This window comes from Magnolia sinica, chromosome 1 (assembly GCF_029962835.1).
Source record: "Magnolia sinica isolate HGM2019 chromosome 1, MsV1, whole genome shotgun sequence".
In the NCBI taxonomy this organism is placed as follows: domain Eukaryota; kingdom Viridiplantae; phylum Streptophyta; class Magnoliopsida; order Magnoliales; family Magnoliaceae; genus Magnolia; species Magnolia sinica.
Genome location: NC_080573.1, coordinates 119,760,673 through 119,778,390, shown reverse-complemented (window position 1 = coordinate 119,778,390; position 17,718 = coordinate 119,760,673). Strand labels below are relative to the sequence as shown.

Sequence of the window (17,718 nt, the reverse complement as noted above, 5' to 3'; positions counted from 1 at the left end):
CTGCCTCTATCATATCGTGCGCAGCAGTCAAGCGTCTAGGGTTGAAAACTAGTCCTATGGTTGGGGTGAGAATCCTTACCGCCACAGGGACTTTCTTAGACATTACCAACATTTGTAATGGGTGTTCGATAGATGTAGGGAGCAGGACAGCGCTCCTCGACTTGATTGTCACCCCATTACATCACTATGATGTTATTCTCGGTATGGATTGGCTCACAGAGATGAAGGTAGAGATCGACTGCGATTGTAGAGTGGTGACAGCTTATGGACCAGAAGACACGACCTTTACTTTCCCGGTGCAGGTCAGTTGGCCCTATCGCATTGATTGTTATGCTTCCATGCTGGAGGACGCTCATGGTCCAGCGCTTGAGGGCACTCCTGTGGTCTAAGAGTTCTCAGACGTGTTCAGGAAGATACCTGGACTATCCCCTTAGCGCGAAATTGATTTTACCATCGACCTAGTGCCTGGTATGACACCTGTATCTCTTCTGATCTATCGCATGGCTCCATGTGAGATGAGGGAGCTGAGGAAATAGATCGATGATCTATTGGATGCAGGTTTTATACGACTGAGTGTGTCTCCATGGGAGCACCTGTGTTATTTGTAAAGAAGAAGGATGGATCTCTGCGATTATGTATTGATTATCACAGATTGAACCAAGTGACGGTAAAGAACAAGTATCCTTTGCCCAGGATAGATAACCTATTTGATCAGTTAAATGGGGCAAGGTATTTCTCAAAGATTGACTTGCAGTCAGGGTATCATCAATTGCACGTCAGGGATGAGGACGTGCAGAAGACGGCTTTCAGGACCGATTTTGGACACTGAGTTTCTCATAATGTCGTTCGGCCTTACGAACGCACCAACCATGTTCATGGACCTGATGAACAGGGTATTTCGGCAATTTCTATTCCGATTCGTCATCGTGTTTATTGATGACATCCTGATATACTCTAAGAGTCGGGAAGAACATGAGGAACACGTGCGAGTAGTCTTGGATACTCTGAGGAAGAACCAGTTGTTTGCACAGTACAAGAAATGCGACTTCTGGAAAGAAGAAATCAAGTTCCTGAGACATGTGGTGTCCAAGGAAGGGATAGCTGTGGACCTCGCTAAGGTAGCCGCAGTTAAGGACTGGAAGCAGTCCGGTTCGGTTACCGAGGTGAGGAGTTTCCTTGGTCTGGCAGGTTACTATCGACGATTCATTCGGGATTTCTCAAAGATAACTAGACCTTTGTCTCAGTTGACACGGAAGGATCTGAAGTTTGCCTGGAATGAAAAGGCGGAAGCATCTTTTCAGGAGCTGAAGGACAAGTTGACGTCCACCCTTGTGCTAGTATTGCTAGAGCAAAGGGTCAAGTATACGATATACACGGACGCATCTCGCGTCGGTTTGGACGGTGTTTTGATGCAGAAGGACAGGGTTATTGCTTACATGTCGCGACAGTTGAGGAAACACGAGGAAAACTACCTTACGCATGACTTGGAGTTAGCTGCTGTCATCTTTGCCTTGAAGATCTAGAGGCATTACCTCTATGGAGAGGAGTTCGAGCTCTTTTGTGACCACAAGATCCTCAGATACATATTCACTCAGCGGGACCTGAATATGAGGCAGCGGCGATGGATGAAGACCTTAAAGGACTTCAAGTTCGAGGTTTCTTACCATCCCGGTAAGGCCAACCTTGTGGCAGACGCACTGAGCGGCAAGAAGGCATTAGCATTTGCGGCTCCGTTGATGATAGCAGAGTGGGACATGGTAGAGTTTATGCGAGACTTTGAGCAGAAACTCATGGTGGAGGAGCCGTAAGAGGGCATCGCACATATTCGAGTACAGCCCCTCATTGATGACAGGATTATCGCAGCTCAGGCAGACGATGAGTTGTTGGCGAAGATGAGAGGGCAGGTTAGTGCAGATGAGGACTTAGAGTGGAGAGTTGGTACGGATGAGGGCTTACGTTACCGTGGCCGCTTAGGCGTCCCGAACCTCCCTGACTTGAGGAAAGAAGTTCTTGAGGCCGCTCACGATTCTAGGATGACTATGCATCCAGGCAGTATGAAGATGTATCGTGACATAAGGAGGTCGTACTGGTGGGACAATATGAAGGCTCACATAGCAGATTATGTATCCCGTTGTCTTACGTGCCAGCAGGTCAAGGCAGAGCATCGCCGACCTCCTGGTTTGCTTCAGCCCATGCCCATAGCTGAATGGAAGTGGGACTTCATCCCTATGGATTTCATCTCAGGGCTGCCGAAGACAAGGAAGGGTTATGATTCCATTTGAGTGATTGTGGACCGGTTGACGAAATCGGCTCATTTCCTCTCAATCAGAGTTTCGAACTCTGCAGACGAGTTGGCCAGGCTGTACATTAAGGAGATCATACGTCTGCATGGGGTTCCTTTGGAGATCGTGTCGGACCTAGACACGCGATTTACATCTATCGTCTAGACTGACATCTAGGAAGCGATGGGTGTGAAGTTAAAGTTCAGTACCACGTTCTTCCCATAGACTGACGGGCAGACGGAACAGGTGAATCAGATTCTGGAAGATATGTTGCGGGCCTATGTGCTGGATTTCAAGGATAGTTGGGATGGCTGTCTTCCTTATGCAGAGTTCGCTTATAACAACAGTTTTCAGGCGAGTATTAGCATGACTCCCTATGAGGCCTTGTATGGGCGCCCGTGCAGAGCGCCGCATTGCTAGGCAGAGGTTGACGAGAAGAGCTTGGTTGGCCCGGAGTTAGTTCCGGCGACTTCAGAGAAAGTCGACATTATCAGATGCCGACTTCTGACAGCGCAGAGCAAACAGAAGAACTACGCTGATACGAGGCGGCGACCGCTAGAGTTTGAGGTCGGAGACCATGTATTCCTCAAGGTTTTTCCTATGAAGGGAGTCCTTCGGTTTGGCAAGAAGGGGAAGCTTATGCCTCGATTCATTGGCCCATTCCAGATACTTAATCGAGTGGGGGCAGTGGCGTACCGCCTTGCGTTGCCCACACCACTTGCGGGTGTACATAACGTATTTCATGTTTTTATGCTCAAGAAATACGTTTTCGATCCTTCCCACATTATCAGATAGGTGCAGGTGCAGTTAAGCGAGGACGCTACTTATATACTGCGGCCGACGCGTATCCTAGACAGGAAGGAGCATGTACTGCGTAGCAAAGTTATTCCACTTGTGAAAGTGCTGTGGACGCATCACACGGAAGAAGAGGCTGCTTGAGAAACAAAAGTCGAGGTTCGAAAGAACTATCCTCAGATTCTCGAGGAGTACGAAAAGGTACTAATTTCGAGAATGAAATTTTTCTTTAAGGGGGGTAGATTATAACGTCTCGAAAAAATCCATACAAAGACCCGAGTACCACCTCAGGCAGAAATCACCCAGGACCAAATCCTTTAGAAATTAGGTTAATATTAGCAAGTGTTAAACTAGAGTGCTTATGAAATTAGCACTAATCACTTTAAATATGATCTGCAAGACCTGAACTGTGCAGTATCATTGACCCTACGTTACCTTGAAATCTAGAATCCATCCTTAGACCCAGTTGCTCTCGGGAGCATCTTGAAACTCCGTATCGAACCTGGACCACACGTTGAAAGTCCGATAACTGCAAAACTATATAGTTATGATCTCATGACTGGACTTGACAACCCCCTCGGAAATCACGTCTTAACTGTGTCTAGAAATGCATAACTTGAGCCCGGAGCGAAGAGTGTGAGAAACGTGAAAATATTTAGAAATAAAAATCTGAATTTAAGTAATTTGAGTCGTGTCACTTGCAGGCCAAATATAAGGAATCAGACCGTCAGAATCTGACCCAAATACACCATCAGATCAGGAGAAATGTCCTACACATGTCGGTGTACTTGTGGCCCTGATTGAGTGCCGGTGACCATTAAACTGAAACTAGTCCGCCACGGCTGATTTGTAAATTCGATCGGAACGAAAACTTAGCCTGACCTAGATCCATGGTCAGGGAGCTTAAGTCCGATCGCACGCAGAAAAGGGGCCACCAGAAGTGCTCTTTTGGACCGGAACAATCCATATTTGGATATAACCTAAGTATACCTTGGCACTGGGGCCATTCCCATCAAACCTGGGCTTATATAATGACCTTAAACACTCTCTCTTATATGCCATACGAATTTTGCAAACCCTAAGGGAAAGAAGAGAGAAAAGAGAAGAAGAAAGTGAGGAAGAGAGAGAGAGAGAGAGAGAGAGAGAGAGAGAGAGAGAGAGAGATGTTGGGATCTTTTCCTGACGCTCCACGTGCTTAGCCACCACTCCTGTGTCGCTATACGGGTGATACCAATCCCGTTCTTAGGTAAGAAAACCTAATCCTAACTTGTCTTAAGGTTTCTAACTATTGTGATAGTTGAAATAGCTGACTTATTCCCTGATATAGGTAATTATGGTGCCGTAGACAAATGCTTAGCTTTAAAACTGAGCTCGTTACGAGTCTACCGGCGAAAGGTGCGGACTATAAATGTATAGGTTATGGTTTTCAAGGCTTTCAATGTCGGTTAATGGTTTATTACTGATGTGGGTGCAATTTCAAATGCCAAATGCGATGTTTGTATCGCGTTTCTGATATATGTGAACTATATTAAGTTTAGTGTATTCCATGCATATGTAGAAAGTATCATATATGTATGAAATTTGAACGTGTGTTTGCCATGATTAATTGTCGTGTGTTTATGCTAGTTGTATGTGTAACAACTCCTTGGCGAAAGGATTTGCCCTAAGATGTGTTATCACCAACATACGTCATGTATGTTGGAATATGTAGTCTAAGTGTTTATAGAAATGTCTGAATGAACAAGTGTGTAATATATTGTACTTTATATGGCCATTGAGAAGAGATTCTCAACTACCTTAACGATGTGTATGATTTCCTCTATGTAACTTACATTCTTTGTCTATTTTACTTAGGAACTACATATGTGTGAATTCATGTTTAAGTTGAAATTCATCAAATGCTCACATGCTTGTATGATTGGAATTGTTGATCCATTACTGTTCTGATTAGCTTGCATGATTATCTGTTATAATTGAATATGTTTGGGACTACGGAATAGTCCAGGAAATCGGTAATAGGCATTGAATGGGTGGCTGAGATAGTCTTGTCATATATGACGTGGTCGATGAATCCGAGCCATACTTGGGATGTTGGCAGTGGTTAGGCCACACGGAGTGCTTACACACTTCATGTAGATTAACTCAACGTGCGCTCGTACTAGTCGAGGTCGTCAAGTAACCCGATTGACCCGATGTATGTTCACCATGTATGGACGCTACTGTTTGAATCTAAGGTACCAAACTCACCAGTGAAAACCCCTTTAACCTTGGTACCTCGATCCGTTAAGACTCATGAGCCAGGCATGGTGGTATGAGACACCGTGATCGAGCTGTCAGCCTACACTAGGTGACGAGCCTCCCCGTAGTGACCAGTGAGCAACCCAGACTCGTGAGCCGAATACGATGGTATGAGACACTGTATTCGAACTGTCGGCCTACACTGATAAGGCGATGAGTCCTTTCTAGTGACCTCGAGCATACGCTAAGATTGCGTAGAGGCGATGGCCCTTACATAGCAACATGAGTATACTAGGCCTGCACTAATAAGGTGACGAGCTCTTTGCAGCAACCTAGAACCGTAACATCGTATGAGATTTACTAGGATTGACGACCCTAGATTGGATCATTGTTTGGAAATTGATATAAGGGAGGTACCTTAGCTTCCCAATCCTGTTGTATGAAAAGGACTAATAAGAACTTGGTAATCGCGTTCATGCACCGCACTGCATGTGTCGTTTGGCGTTGGGCAGAGCACTGAGGAAGTAACTGATATGTGCGACTGTTAGATGAAGATCATAGAGGGAGTGCAGGCGAGGGCATTCATCATTTATACATACCATTCTTGCATTAACCAGAGCACTTAGGAATGTTTGATTGTATTACTTTATCATTACTGCTTGACTGAATTGATAACATGTTAACATTTGCTTTATTGTTTCACTGAGTTGATCACTCACTCCCACGTTATAGGACGGTGTTGTACACACCAAGCAGACTTTGTCTTAGATGCAGATGGAAACTCGACTGATGAGGTGGAGGCGGACTTCACAGACAATGAGGATGCTTTCTCATATATGCAGTATTCAGGCGGATTCATACAGGCTGTTCGAAATCGACGGGGCTTCAGGGTTACACTTGTAGAGGACTCTCACATTTTTGATATTTTATAATTTAAAACACTATTTGTAATATTTCACCTGGGAGGTGTTTATAATTTGGAGATGTATCACGACTTATATGCTTGATATCATCTATTATAGTCTTTCGCTTGCGTAATTTAACTGTCTCTGGAGTATGATACGCTGTTTTGGTATGATCCCATTCATGTTTTAGGCACTAATACAAACAACATTTAATCATCCTCAAATATGTTGCATAAATGATGCGTTGGAACTCGGGAGTTGAACTTTTACTCGACCCCCAATTTTCAAGGTGTTACAAAAGTCTTTTTTCAGCCCCTTTAACTTCGAACCGTTCTGGTTGCTTCATGTAGATCTGCTCTTCACTTTCCCTTGCAGAAGTGCAGACTCCACATCCATCCTTCCAGCTCAAGATCACATTGGCCAACCAACACCAATCACGGATCTAATAGATACTTGCTATACCATTGGCGCGAATATCTCTGAGAAGCCGATCCATTCTCTCTGAGCATAACCCTTCATTACCAACTTCGCCCTATATCATGCTGTATCCTCCTGAATATCCACCTGCATCCAACCGCTCTCCGTCCCACTGGAAGCTCCACCCGCTCCAATATGTCGTCTGGTACAATCCATCACATCACCCATAGCCACTTTTCATTTTTCAGCACCGGGCTCACCTAGAGCCATCTGAATAGAAGATGAATCCCCTACGATATTGGAGTCGTTCATATACCACGCCGATATCCTGCGATCATGCCGTGTGATTCTTTTCACAAGTGGCTGCTCCACTTGCTTTGTATCCCTGTCCGCGCGTCTCATCCTTCCTACTGCCCGCTCATGTGACCATGCCCAACATGCCACACACGTGCAGAGGTGGAATCCATTACATTCACTGCAGCTTCACCTTTTAAAGTGCTCTCGATCAACCTGTACAAGTTACCGAGTCGTTGCGCTTTCATGATTACCCGTGCCCCCTTAGATACCTTAAGAGCACCATCAATAGCTGTGTACTTGCATCCTTTTGCCTCAAGTACACCAAAAGAAATTAGATTCTGCTTCAAATCAGGAACGTGCTTGACATCAGTCAAGGTACGCTCCACCCTAATAGCCATAATATTACAGGCAATGTCATTGCCCATCAATACTTCTCCACCATTGCACTCCCTGTAGCTGGTGAAACAATTTCGATGAGGAGTCATGTGAAAAGATGCCCCTGTGTCTAGCATCCACTCGTCCTTGCGATCATCGTATGACCGCCTGATAGTAGACACAGACAAAACATTACCATCACATCCACTCGATCCATCAGACGTGGCAGCATTGGCCTCCTTATATGAAGCCTCAGAATCTTCTCTCTTCAATTTAGAATTTTCACAATACTTCTTCACATGTCTTTCCTTCCCACAGTTCCAACACTTTACCTTTCCTTTGCCCTTGCCCTTGGATTTGGATCTAGAACTTGAAGAACCCGTACCTTGTTCAGAATTCCTACTTCGTGTAAATAGTGCATCAGAAGTTGTCTCCATGTCGCCGTTTAGCTTTTTCATAGCCTTCCCTTGAAGGGCTGAGATAATGGTGTTGACACTCAGGTTTTTATTCATGGTGCACATAGTGTCCTTGAATGACTCACACGACGCCGGGAGAGAATTTAACAACATACATGTTTGTTCTTCATCTTTCATCACTTTTTCCATATCCAGTAATTTACAAACTAATTTATTAAAGTTACTGATGTGAGCCTCCAGATCTCCACCCTCTGCCATCTTGAAGTTATACCACTGCCACTTCAAGTGTAGGTAATTTTCAGAGGATTTTTTCGCATAGACATCTTCTAACTTCGCCCATAACTTAGCCGCAGTTTTCTCCCTCATGATGTTGTAGAGAACCTCATCCGTGAGACATAAACGGATCGATGATCAAACATTCTTATCAAAAGTATTTCAATCATCATTAGTCATAGTAGACTTTCGCTCTTCAAGAGCACCATCTTCGCCTTGCTTGATTAAGGAACTCATCATCTTGATATTCCATAACTCAAAATTATTTTTCCTTGAGTACTTCTTAATTTCATACTTAGTACTTCCCATTATTACTAATCCCTCAGATTCAGATCTGTGCCCCAACGATTACTTTGATATCACTTGTTGGGAATTTGGACTGCGGAATCACGTAGATCTAAATTTAGGATAGTAATCCAAGGACACCAAGCACACACAACAGAACACACAGATTTAACGTGGAAACCCTTTCGGGAAAAAAACCATGGCACAAAGCGACAGATCTCCACTATGAAAGCATCAATTACAAAGAGAGATGACTTACCCGATTCGAACAACCTCGAATCTCACCCTTGCTACACCCTTTGATAACCCTAAAACCCTTTAGAATACCTTTAGGAAGCCTTAAAATCACTTAGAATGACCCTAGGGACCTCTATTTGTAGTTTAGGAAACTTTCCTTTCGCACCCTTGCGAAACCATCTCAGATTTCCGTAGTTCGTACAAGATCTGGATTCGAATCTGCATAACTTCAACTAGTAGAAGGATGGCCACGACTGTTCGAGCAACCCGCTCAACCGGTCGTGCAATCCCCACGACTGGTCGTGCTAGTCCCTTGACCGGTCGTGCCAGTCCCTTGACCGGTCGAGCATATCCAAAAACGTCAAATTTAAGACATTTGACAACAACAAGTTACTCCACAAACATACATGCACGCACATGTGCACATGCACGTGTAAAGGCTCCCCCATCATCCCCACTACATTGCATGAACCTCGGAGAGTCTAGTTGGAATCCTAATTAGCTTAGGCGAAAAATACTAAATTAAAAACAATATCATCGCACTACTTTTAAGGTTAGACTTGCGTGTAAGCTAGGATAAGTGTGTTATTATCCCATTAATACATATCTACCCGTCGGCTAGCTCGTAATAAAGCAATGTTAATGGAAAAATAGTGATTAAGCGTTAAAAAATCATGTTTTAAGTGGTAATTATACCATGAGAGGGGGCACATGGTCTATGGCAATCTTTCTTTCCTTTGAGAGAGAGAGAGATTTTCTAAGTAGGACAGGGAAAGAATCTTCAACCACATGCTTGTTGGGGGACCATCAACTACACTTATAGAACACCCAGCTAAGGGAAGCCACTCAAAAGTTTTTGGAAAAAATGCCTCTTTATTTTCCTCCTCCTAAGTCTACTTCAAAACATTTGAAAGGCCCTTAGCCCCATAAAAGAGAATATACAAAAACATGCATGTTGGATTACAACCATCTTTGCTTTAAAGGGGAGGAAAGGGGAAGTAGATAACTACTCCAAGTTGTATGTACCAATGATAGTTTGTCACCAGTTTGGAAAATGGGGTCATGCATCCTCATCATATATGGCATTCAAGTAAGGCTATCTGTACTGTACAGATTATGGATGTTGTTGATGGAGCGTATCAATAAAAAAAAAAAAAAAAAAAATACTGAATAAGAAATCCTAACCAACCAATTGATGACTATCAAATGGATTCTTGAAAGTAAATAGTGAGTAGCCCAAAGGAAATATTCTTCGTCGAATTCCTTATGCACAATTGGATCAGTGATATGAACGGTCTGGATTGCAGTGGAACTATGCCACGTGTATGGTTCTGAGGTCACCACCATTTTAAAAATGAGGTGGAATTATAATAAGAGACTACCTCCTACTCCAAAGCACTAGTAAAAGAGATTACTTTCCTTGGGGTATGAAATTATCTTTTGTTTATGCAAATTGATATCTAGACCCCACCCTTGAGTTAGTTACATACATGATAAATCCATAGACCTTAGCTATGCTCCTTTTTAGGTGACCGGGACCACATGATCGCAACCGTTGAATTTTCACTTCTTAACCAAGGGCGATAGAGGTTGCCTCCAATGGCCTAGATTGCGTTACAGCTATTTGAGTGTCCAATCCTACTCACGGACAGAGATGCTTGGTTCTTGTTTATGATGAGCATGCAATCCCCACCTTCCATGTGGCGTGCGGCCGTTAATCTTGAGGCCCACTTGATTGATGGTTCAGAATCTATATATATATATACACACACACACACACACACACATACATCGTTAACCAGCTGTATCATTACCATTTTTTCCAATTAAATAAGTGCCACTGATCATGTTCCTGATTTATCCATCTAGAAATGGCCCACCAAAATTAACAGTTCCAATGCACATTTATAGTGGGGTCCACAAACGCATTTCATTGACGTGTCACGCAATCTGAATATCTGATACAAGTTGGGTAACGTATACATTACATAAAAGGAAAGAGGGAGCGGTGCATGATTTTTTAAAGCTAATGTAGGAAGACATCCATGCATGAAAACAACCTGTTAGGGGTAGTTTGGTCATTTTGGGTAGCTAAAGGTTAACGGTCCGATTGGATGCTGCCGATGGTGGCAATATGATGCAGGGCTAGTTTGGTCATTTAGCAAATGAAATGAAAACCTCTACAACACGGTGTGCCCAAGCAATGTGCTACCTCACTGGTTAAGGTTCTGGAACAGATGCTTCTCATGGCTGAAGTTAGGTCATATAAGCCGTCGATCTCAAGAAGGTGTAAGTGGGCCCGACAAGCGTTGGAAGATTATGGGAGCACCGTACTGTGGGTAGAGAAGCATCAGGACCGTCGGTGCGTGTTGGTAGCTCGGGGACAGACGGAACGAGAACCGTTGCAACAAAATGGCAATTGCCACCTTTGCATGGACCAGTGCGAGGTTCTGACCGATGCACGTGCGTGCTCCAAGGCCGAAGGGTATGAACGCCATCGGGTGCCGGGCGGCACGTGCTGCACCTTCTGCAAACCGGGCCGGGTTGAATTTAGTCGCATCCGGACCCCACAGCTCTGTGTCATGATGAACGGCCAGGATCGGTATTAGGAGCTCGGTGCCACATGGGATCTTGTAGTCCCCGAGCTCCACGTCGGCTTTGGCCCGCCTAATCGTCGCAACTACGGGCGGGTACAGTCGCAGTGATTCGTTGACAATCATGGCTAGCTGCAGAACGAGAAAACAATCCGCACAGTCAGATTTTCTCTAATGACCGAATTACCCCTACCTCTGGTAGGAGTCGGTAAAATGACCATACGGCCACTCTCTCGTCAGTGTGACATCCAATCCGTCCATCAGGTGTACCTTCTTATGTTCACCGTAGATTCGAAATCTTATCCGAATCCAAAACTCCTGTGGGCCACAACATGGGAAATGATGTTTTTTTTTATTTTTTATTTTCCACTATCGACTGTTGGCTTGGACCTGATGAACGGTTGGATAGAATATAATCACCATGGTGGCCTCATTGCTCCATGTGGTGTGGCCCACCTGATTTGTGGATTAAGCTGATTTCTGCCGAGTGTCTAACACTAGGTGGCCCACCTGATGAACGGATAAAGTATAATGCTCCTAGTCGCATTGGGACAGTTAGACAGTCCCATCCATTAATCCAGTCTGTTAATCGGGTCCAACAAAAAGTTGTTGGGCTACCATGGAATGTGATCTGACAAATACTAACCATTTCGTCGATGGTGATCGACGGCTGATGAATTAGATCATCAAATAAGTGTGAAATTTTCATATGAAATGTACCCTAAACTTAATGGACGGTTCAGATCAATCGAGTAGAGTGTCAAAGAATACCGATACAACTAGGAGCACTATAACTTACCATGCTCCGAGAGCACTGGGGCATTATCATTAAGAAAGTCATCAATGTTTAAAACTTTCCCAAGCTGACTAAATTACCCTTGGCTTATTTAAAAATGACAAAAAGGACCATCCAGAAAAGGACAAAAATATGTTTTGTCCTTCTCATCTGATCGTGCCCAAGTAAGGGCACAAATGGCATAAAAAATTAGTCAGGGGTATTTTGTTCCAAATAAAATTTCCACAACACCAAGGTAGGTGGCTCAGCTTCTTACCTTCTTCAGCTTAGCAATCTTGTCTCCGGCAGGGATATCACGTGACCCACACACCTCCAAGACCTCCTCACGTGCCATCTCTTGCCACTCTGGGTGCATGGCCAACAGCACTACTGTCCACGTGAGCAGATTCGACGTAGAGTGCTTCCCGGCGAAGAAGAAAGTCTTGCACTCTTCGACAATGTCTTTGATAGTGATCGACGGCTGATATGAGAGGAATTCAGATTTCTTTTTGGTCATTTTCTCTGTGCTCGCATCGATCATAAGCCCCAATAAATCCATGGCCGGTTCGTTGGTCTTTCCGTTATTATGATTCTCTTTTCGATGGCCAATCAACTTCATTAACGACGTCCGAATTTCCTTATCCAACTTCCATGAACTTGTATTCTTCTTTGTAGGAAGGAATCTGATAGAATAAGAAGAAAAAAGAAGAAGAAAATATATAAATATTTATTTTTAAAATTCTACTAAATTTAGAGATTTACTCAGATAAGCGTGCTTCGAAAACAGTAGTACTAGGATGTGAGATCTTTGTACTTTTTCAGGCTAAGTTACTTTACTAAGGCAAAAAGAATATTAAGCACTTTTTGAAATGTGTTGCAATAATTAGGCTTTTCAGGGCCCACCACGTGATCATAGAGAAGGTCCCACCATAGATGGGCCACCACAGAAAATAGTTCATCGGTCAGCGATTATGATGCGATTATGATCTAAGACGACCTCCCGCTCTGATGCTACTTTAATACATTACTTGCTCTAAAAGATTGAATTGATGATGAGATAAAGTCATTGGATGGGTGAGGAGCTTGGCCGAACCCTTTCGTGAGCCTCATTTCACATGGATTCCGCTCCACACGAGTCACCTGGCCACCCACCCAAGAGTATCCCCACATCCCCCGGGCTTCCCTACTCGAGCTTGATGTGAAAATGCCCATGCGTTAGATTATCAATTCTCAATATCTATATAAAGGTGAGTTAGAAGAGTTAGAAGGTGGTTTTTGTAACATTGTTGGCTATATATGGTGGGACTAATATGATGAATGGTTTAGATGATCAGATGGTGGGGCTTGATGTATTATATTTTTAATTTGTGGATGTTAATGGATTTTACCTGTATCCTGGTATGAGAACCTTTCCGAAGGATTCAGCGGCAATAATCATCTGTTGAGCTTGTAACCTGAAAACCGACTTTCCGTCTTCGTAGCTGCTTCCGAAGGCAGTTCGAGTGATGACGTCTTCTGTCAAGCTCTGGAACCAATCTGAAACGTCGATCTCTACTTCACCGTTATCTGACATGGTGGGCCATTTATCGATCATCTCAAGGACGCTCGTACCAATCGCCGGTATCAGCAACTAGTTTGAATATAGCAAAGTTTAAAGTAATTAATACAGATTAGAAATAGAAAAGAGGAAAAACGGATTTGGTGGGTTTTAATTTTATAATTGGAGTGGTATAATACAACTCATGGTGGCAATTTTCATGCAAATCAATCCATGGCGGGAAATGAAGATATATGGAATTTGAAAAGTTTCTATGATATGGTTGTAGAGGAATTCCCATTCAAATGGAAGTATTCTTTCTCTGTCTTTCTGACTTACTTTGAGATTTTCCATATAGAAGGTTGGGGTGATGATTTTTCTATGGTGAGCCCATTTCTCCCCTTTGAGGCTCAAAAGGCCATCTCCTTCCAGCTGGCGAATGAGCGGGTGCGACTCGTATTTCTCATAAAACTCTGATTTTGAAATGAAGATTTGTCGGATGAGTTCAGGGTCAGAAACGGTAAGACGAGCCGTGGGTCCAAACCATACAAGAAAGGATGTACCTGCAAAGTCACACCCAACTTACCATCTGTTTATACTAAAATAAGAAGAGGGGAAGAAGGAATGATGAGAAGAAAGGAAATTGCAGTGAGATAGTGGAAGTACGAAATACATGGCAATGGAAAGATAAAAGAAGGAAGCATCACGCACTTCATGTGGTAAATGTCAAGGTTGCAAAATGGGGAAAAGGAGAGAGAGAGAGAGAGAGAGAGAGAGAGAGAGAGAGAGAGAGAGAGAGAGAGAGAGAGAGATTTACCATAGATTTTCTTCCAGTGGTGATAGAAGGAGAGGACCCTAGGGAGGATGTTGTGAGAGAGAGGCATGGGACAAGAAGAGGCTTTTACCATAAACCCAACTATCTCTCTTACATTCCCTACTAAGAATCGATATGGTGGACCTTTTATTCCTTGCTTCAAGAAATACTCTTCCGTTTTCTTTGGTTTCCACCATGCTACCTCCACCACCTTCACTACCAACACCCACAAAACCACGGCTAACAATACCAATACGCTCTTGTAGTTGTAGAGCTCTTCCATGATTCAAAACCCCCTTTTCAACTCGTACTGATATCCTCCCTCTCCTTCTCCTTTTCAATTGCTGAGGTGGATATGTGAGAGAGAGAGAGAGAGAGTTTCTCTTCTTTGCTAGGTGGAAGGGGGAGAGAGGGAGAGAGGATTTTAAAGCAAAGACAGCGTCGTTGGTAGCGCCATGGAAGTTAACGAAGAGCGCGTTTTCTTTTATTAAGAATCCTCTATTTACTCGCACGCGTGAAATGAAGAGAGGTATCGTCGGGGCACGTGCCAAGGCCGAAAATGTACAAGATCCTGACCATTCATTATGTACAAATCACTTTAAACATGATATGAAACGAAAATCTGTGCTGGCCCTATCTTTAGGTAGGCCGTACAAGAGATTTGGAAATTGACCATTGGCTATTCTTCTAGCCGCCTATTCTTATCGTACACCGTATCTTTCCTCATGAGTGATCGGATTGCCTGTGACCCCGGGCACAGAGATATTCCTCTGCCTGGGGCTGTGTGGAGGCCACGGAAATGTCCGTCACAAATCCTTTCCGTCCATTTGTTTTGAAAGACCACATTAGGACAGCATTCTAAAAAAGCAGGCAGATCCAAAAACCCAGGTGGGCCACACCACACGAAAGAGTGTGATTGAGCGCCCGGGCAATAGAAGTTTTGTATCAGGACAATATTTGTGGTTACAGTTTATCTGAGTGGTAATAACCATATGAACGGTTTGGATGACATATAAACATCATGATCAGCTCCAGGAAGGATTCAACGGTGGACATTTCCATTCCCACTGTTTTCGGTGGTGTATCCAACCCGAGTTTTGGATCTGCCTGATTTTTAGAGTCCTTGCCAATATTTGTCTTTCAAAACAGATGGACGGAGAGGATTTGTGATGGACATCTCTGCACTCTCCACACAGCCCCGGGCAGAGAAATATCTCTAAACCCGGGGTCACAGGCAATCGGCTTCCCAACTAGTCTCGCACATGTGCCATGTGGCCTCATGTAACATGAGGCCAGTCCATCTCAGAAACGGGAGCGGATTAGGTGCAGCCCCGGCCTTACTCACACACGGTGCGGTCCTGACTGTGGGGCCCACCTTGATGTATTTGAAGTATATCCACGCCATCCATCTGTTTTTCCAGCCCATTTTAGGGCATCCACCCAAAAATGAAGCAGATACAATTCTTAGATGGACCATATTACAGGAAACAGTGGTGATTGAATGCCTACCATTAAAATCTTACTAAGGCCCACTGTAATCTTTATTTTCTATCCAACCTGTTGAAAAGGTAAAAAATTCATGGATGAAGGTGAAAAAATAAATATAAACTTGATCTAAAACTTTTGTGGTCCACAAGAAAATTTTAATCGTCAATCACCACTGTTTCCTATAGTGTGATCCACCTGAGACTTGGTTCTACTTCATTTATGCTCTAAATGATCTGAAAAAACCGATGGACGGCGTGGATACACTACACATACATCAAGGTGGGCTCCACGGTCAGGGCGGCATTTAACGGTTCCCCTCACAAGCTTGACTACAATGAGCATTCCCCGTTCACGCGAAGACTGTTCATTTCACGTTTGATGACCAAAGCACTCTTGACAATCTCGTTTATTACACGTACTTCCGGTTGGGTATTTGGGAGCGGATTAGGTGCGGCCCCGGACTCACCCAACACGGCATGGCCCTGACTGTGGGGCTCATCTTAATGCATGTATTGTATATCCATGCTGTTCATCCATTTTTCGAGCTCATTTTAAGTCATGCGCCAAAAAAATGAAGCAGATCCAAATCTCAGGTGGACCATACCACATGAAACAGTGGTTATTGAACACCCACCATTAAAAGTTTAGTAGAGTCCACCTGAAGGCCCATCATAGTATTTATTTTCCATCTAAACTGTTGATAGAGTCGGACAGGATTGGATAAAGGGAAAAATCAAATATCAGCTTGATCTAAAACTTTTGTTGCCCACAAAATTTTTTTAATGGTCAATCACCACTGTTTCATGTGATGTGGTCCGTATAAAATTTGATCTGGATCCTGCCCTAAAATAACCTAAAAAACGAATGGACGGCGTGGATATACAATACATCATCACAGTGAGCCCCACGGTCAGGATTGCACATTGTTGGTGGGGCGGAGGCCGCACCTAACCCGCTCCCTGGAGGTTACCCTCGTTCGCGCATATTACGAAGGAAACACGCTTCCGTAACTATGACTAGTCGTACGGGAGCGTGACTGTTCGCCGACGTAGATGCGCGAGATCTGGATGAGATCCGCCCCGTTCATCACGTGAGCCACCCCATGTTAGGTATTCATGCCTAACATCACACTGTGAAAAAACTTAGGTGGGCCTCACTGTTGGAAAAAGTGTAAAACCTACCTAAAACCTCTAAATTCACGTGGTGTGGTCCACTTGAGTTTGCTAATGGCGTGAGTTTTGAAGAGTACATTCATCTTGGTGAGAAGAGTGATAGGGATGGATTTTGTACCACATATATAATCAATGGTGGGCACATACACAACTAACTGTGGAAGTCCCATCCCAACTCTTCCTAATAGTGTGGCCTTACGTAATTTTAGACGGACCCAATTTTCAGGTCAAAAGGTGAAAATGAGGCAGTGCACCTGATGAACGGCATGGATCTCATGCAAGGTTTCCACCACGTTGTGCTTGGTTACTTGTAAGCACCCCCGCGTATAACTACCTATTGTAAGACATGGGCCGTTCTTTCGTAAGCTCCTGGAGACATTGTTGTTAGTCAAACTGAAGATTATACTCGCGCAAGTGGGATTAGAATCCTAATCGAGGGTCCACAATCCGAACACGGTTCATGTGTGAGACATCCGGGCGGTTCATGCTAGGTGTTCTGCATGGACGCGCTCTGGACCAGGTATTTGCCTACGTGGAACGTGTGCACGAATGCGATTGTCATCCTACTGCATGATCAGCCTGCCTTGAAGGGATTAAAGCAGCACCGTCCATCCATGTGGGTCCCACAATATGGATGGTTTGGTGGGGGCAGGTTGGGTGCCTCTGATCACTAACAACTGTTGGATAGGAGGGGTTTACCGTGTGTTTTTGACAGCCCAAACTCAACATCATGATCAGATGATCAAATCCACCCGATTAAAAGGCATGCAAAATGGATGATAAGAAGAAAAAGGAATGATCTTGCTACCGTTCATTTT

The 17,718-nt window shown here is 44.0% G+C and overlaps 1 protein-coding gene across 1 annotated transcript; it reads right to left on the bottom strand.

Annotated features, from left to right (window-relative positions):
• Positions 1 to 10,405: 10,405 nt before the first annotated feature.
• Positions 10,406 to 14,612, bottom strand: LOC131255789 (cytochrome P450 734A1-like). The gene is made up of 5 exons (XM_058256609.1): positions 14,244 to 14,612; positions 13,766 to 13,989; positions 13,278 to 13,519; positions 12,167 to 12,572; positions 10,406 to 11,246 (listed from the first exon to the last, which is right to left on the bottom strand). The coding sequence occupies exons 1-5, from the start codon at positions 14,521 to 14,523 to the stop codon at positions 10,800 to 10,802; spliced, it is 1,599 nt and encodes a 532-aa protein (XP_058112592.1). The 5' UTR covers positions 14,524 to 14,612; the 3' UTR covers positions 10,406 to 10,799.
• Between the last annotated feature and the right edge of the window lie 3,106 nt (positions 14,613 to 17,718).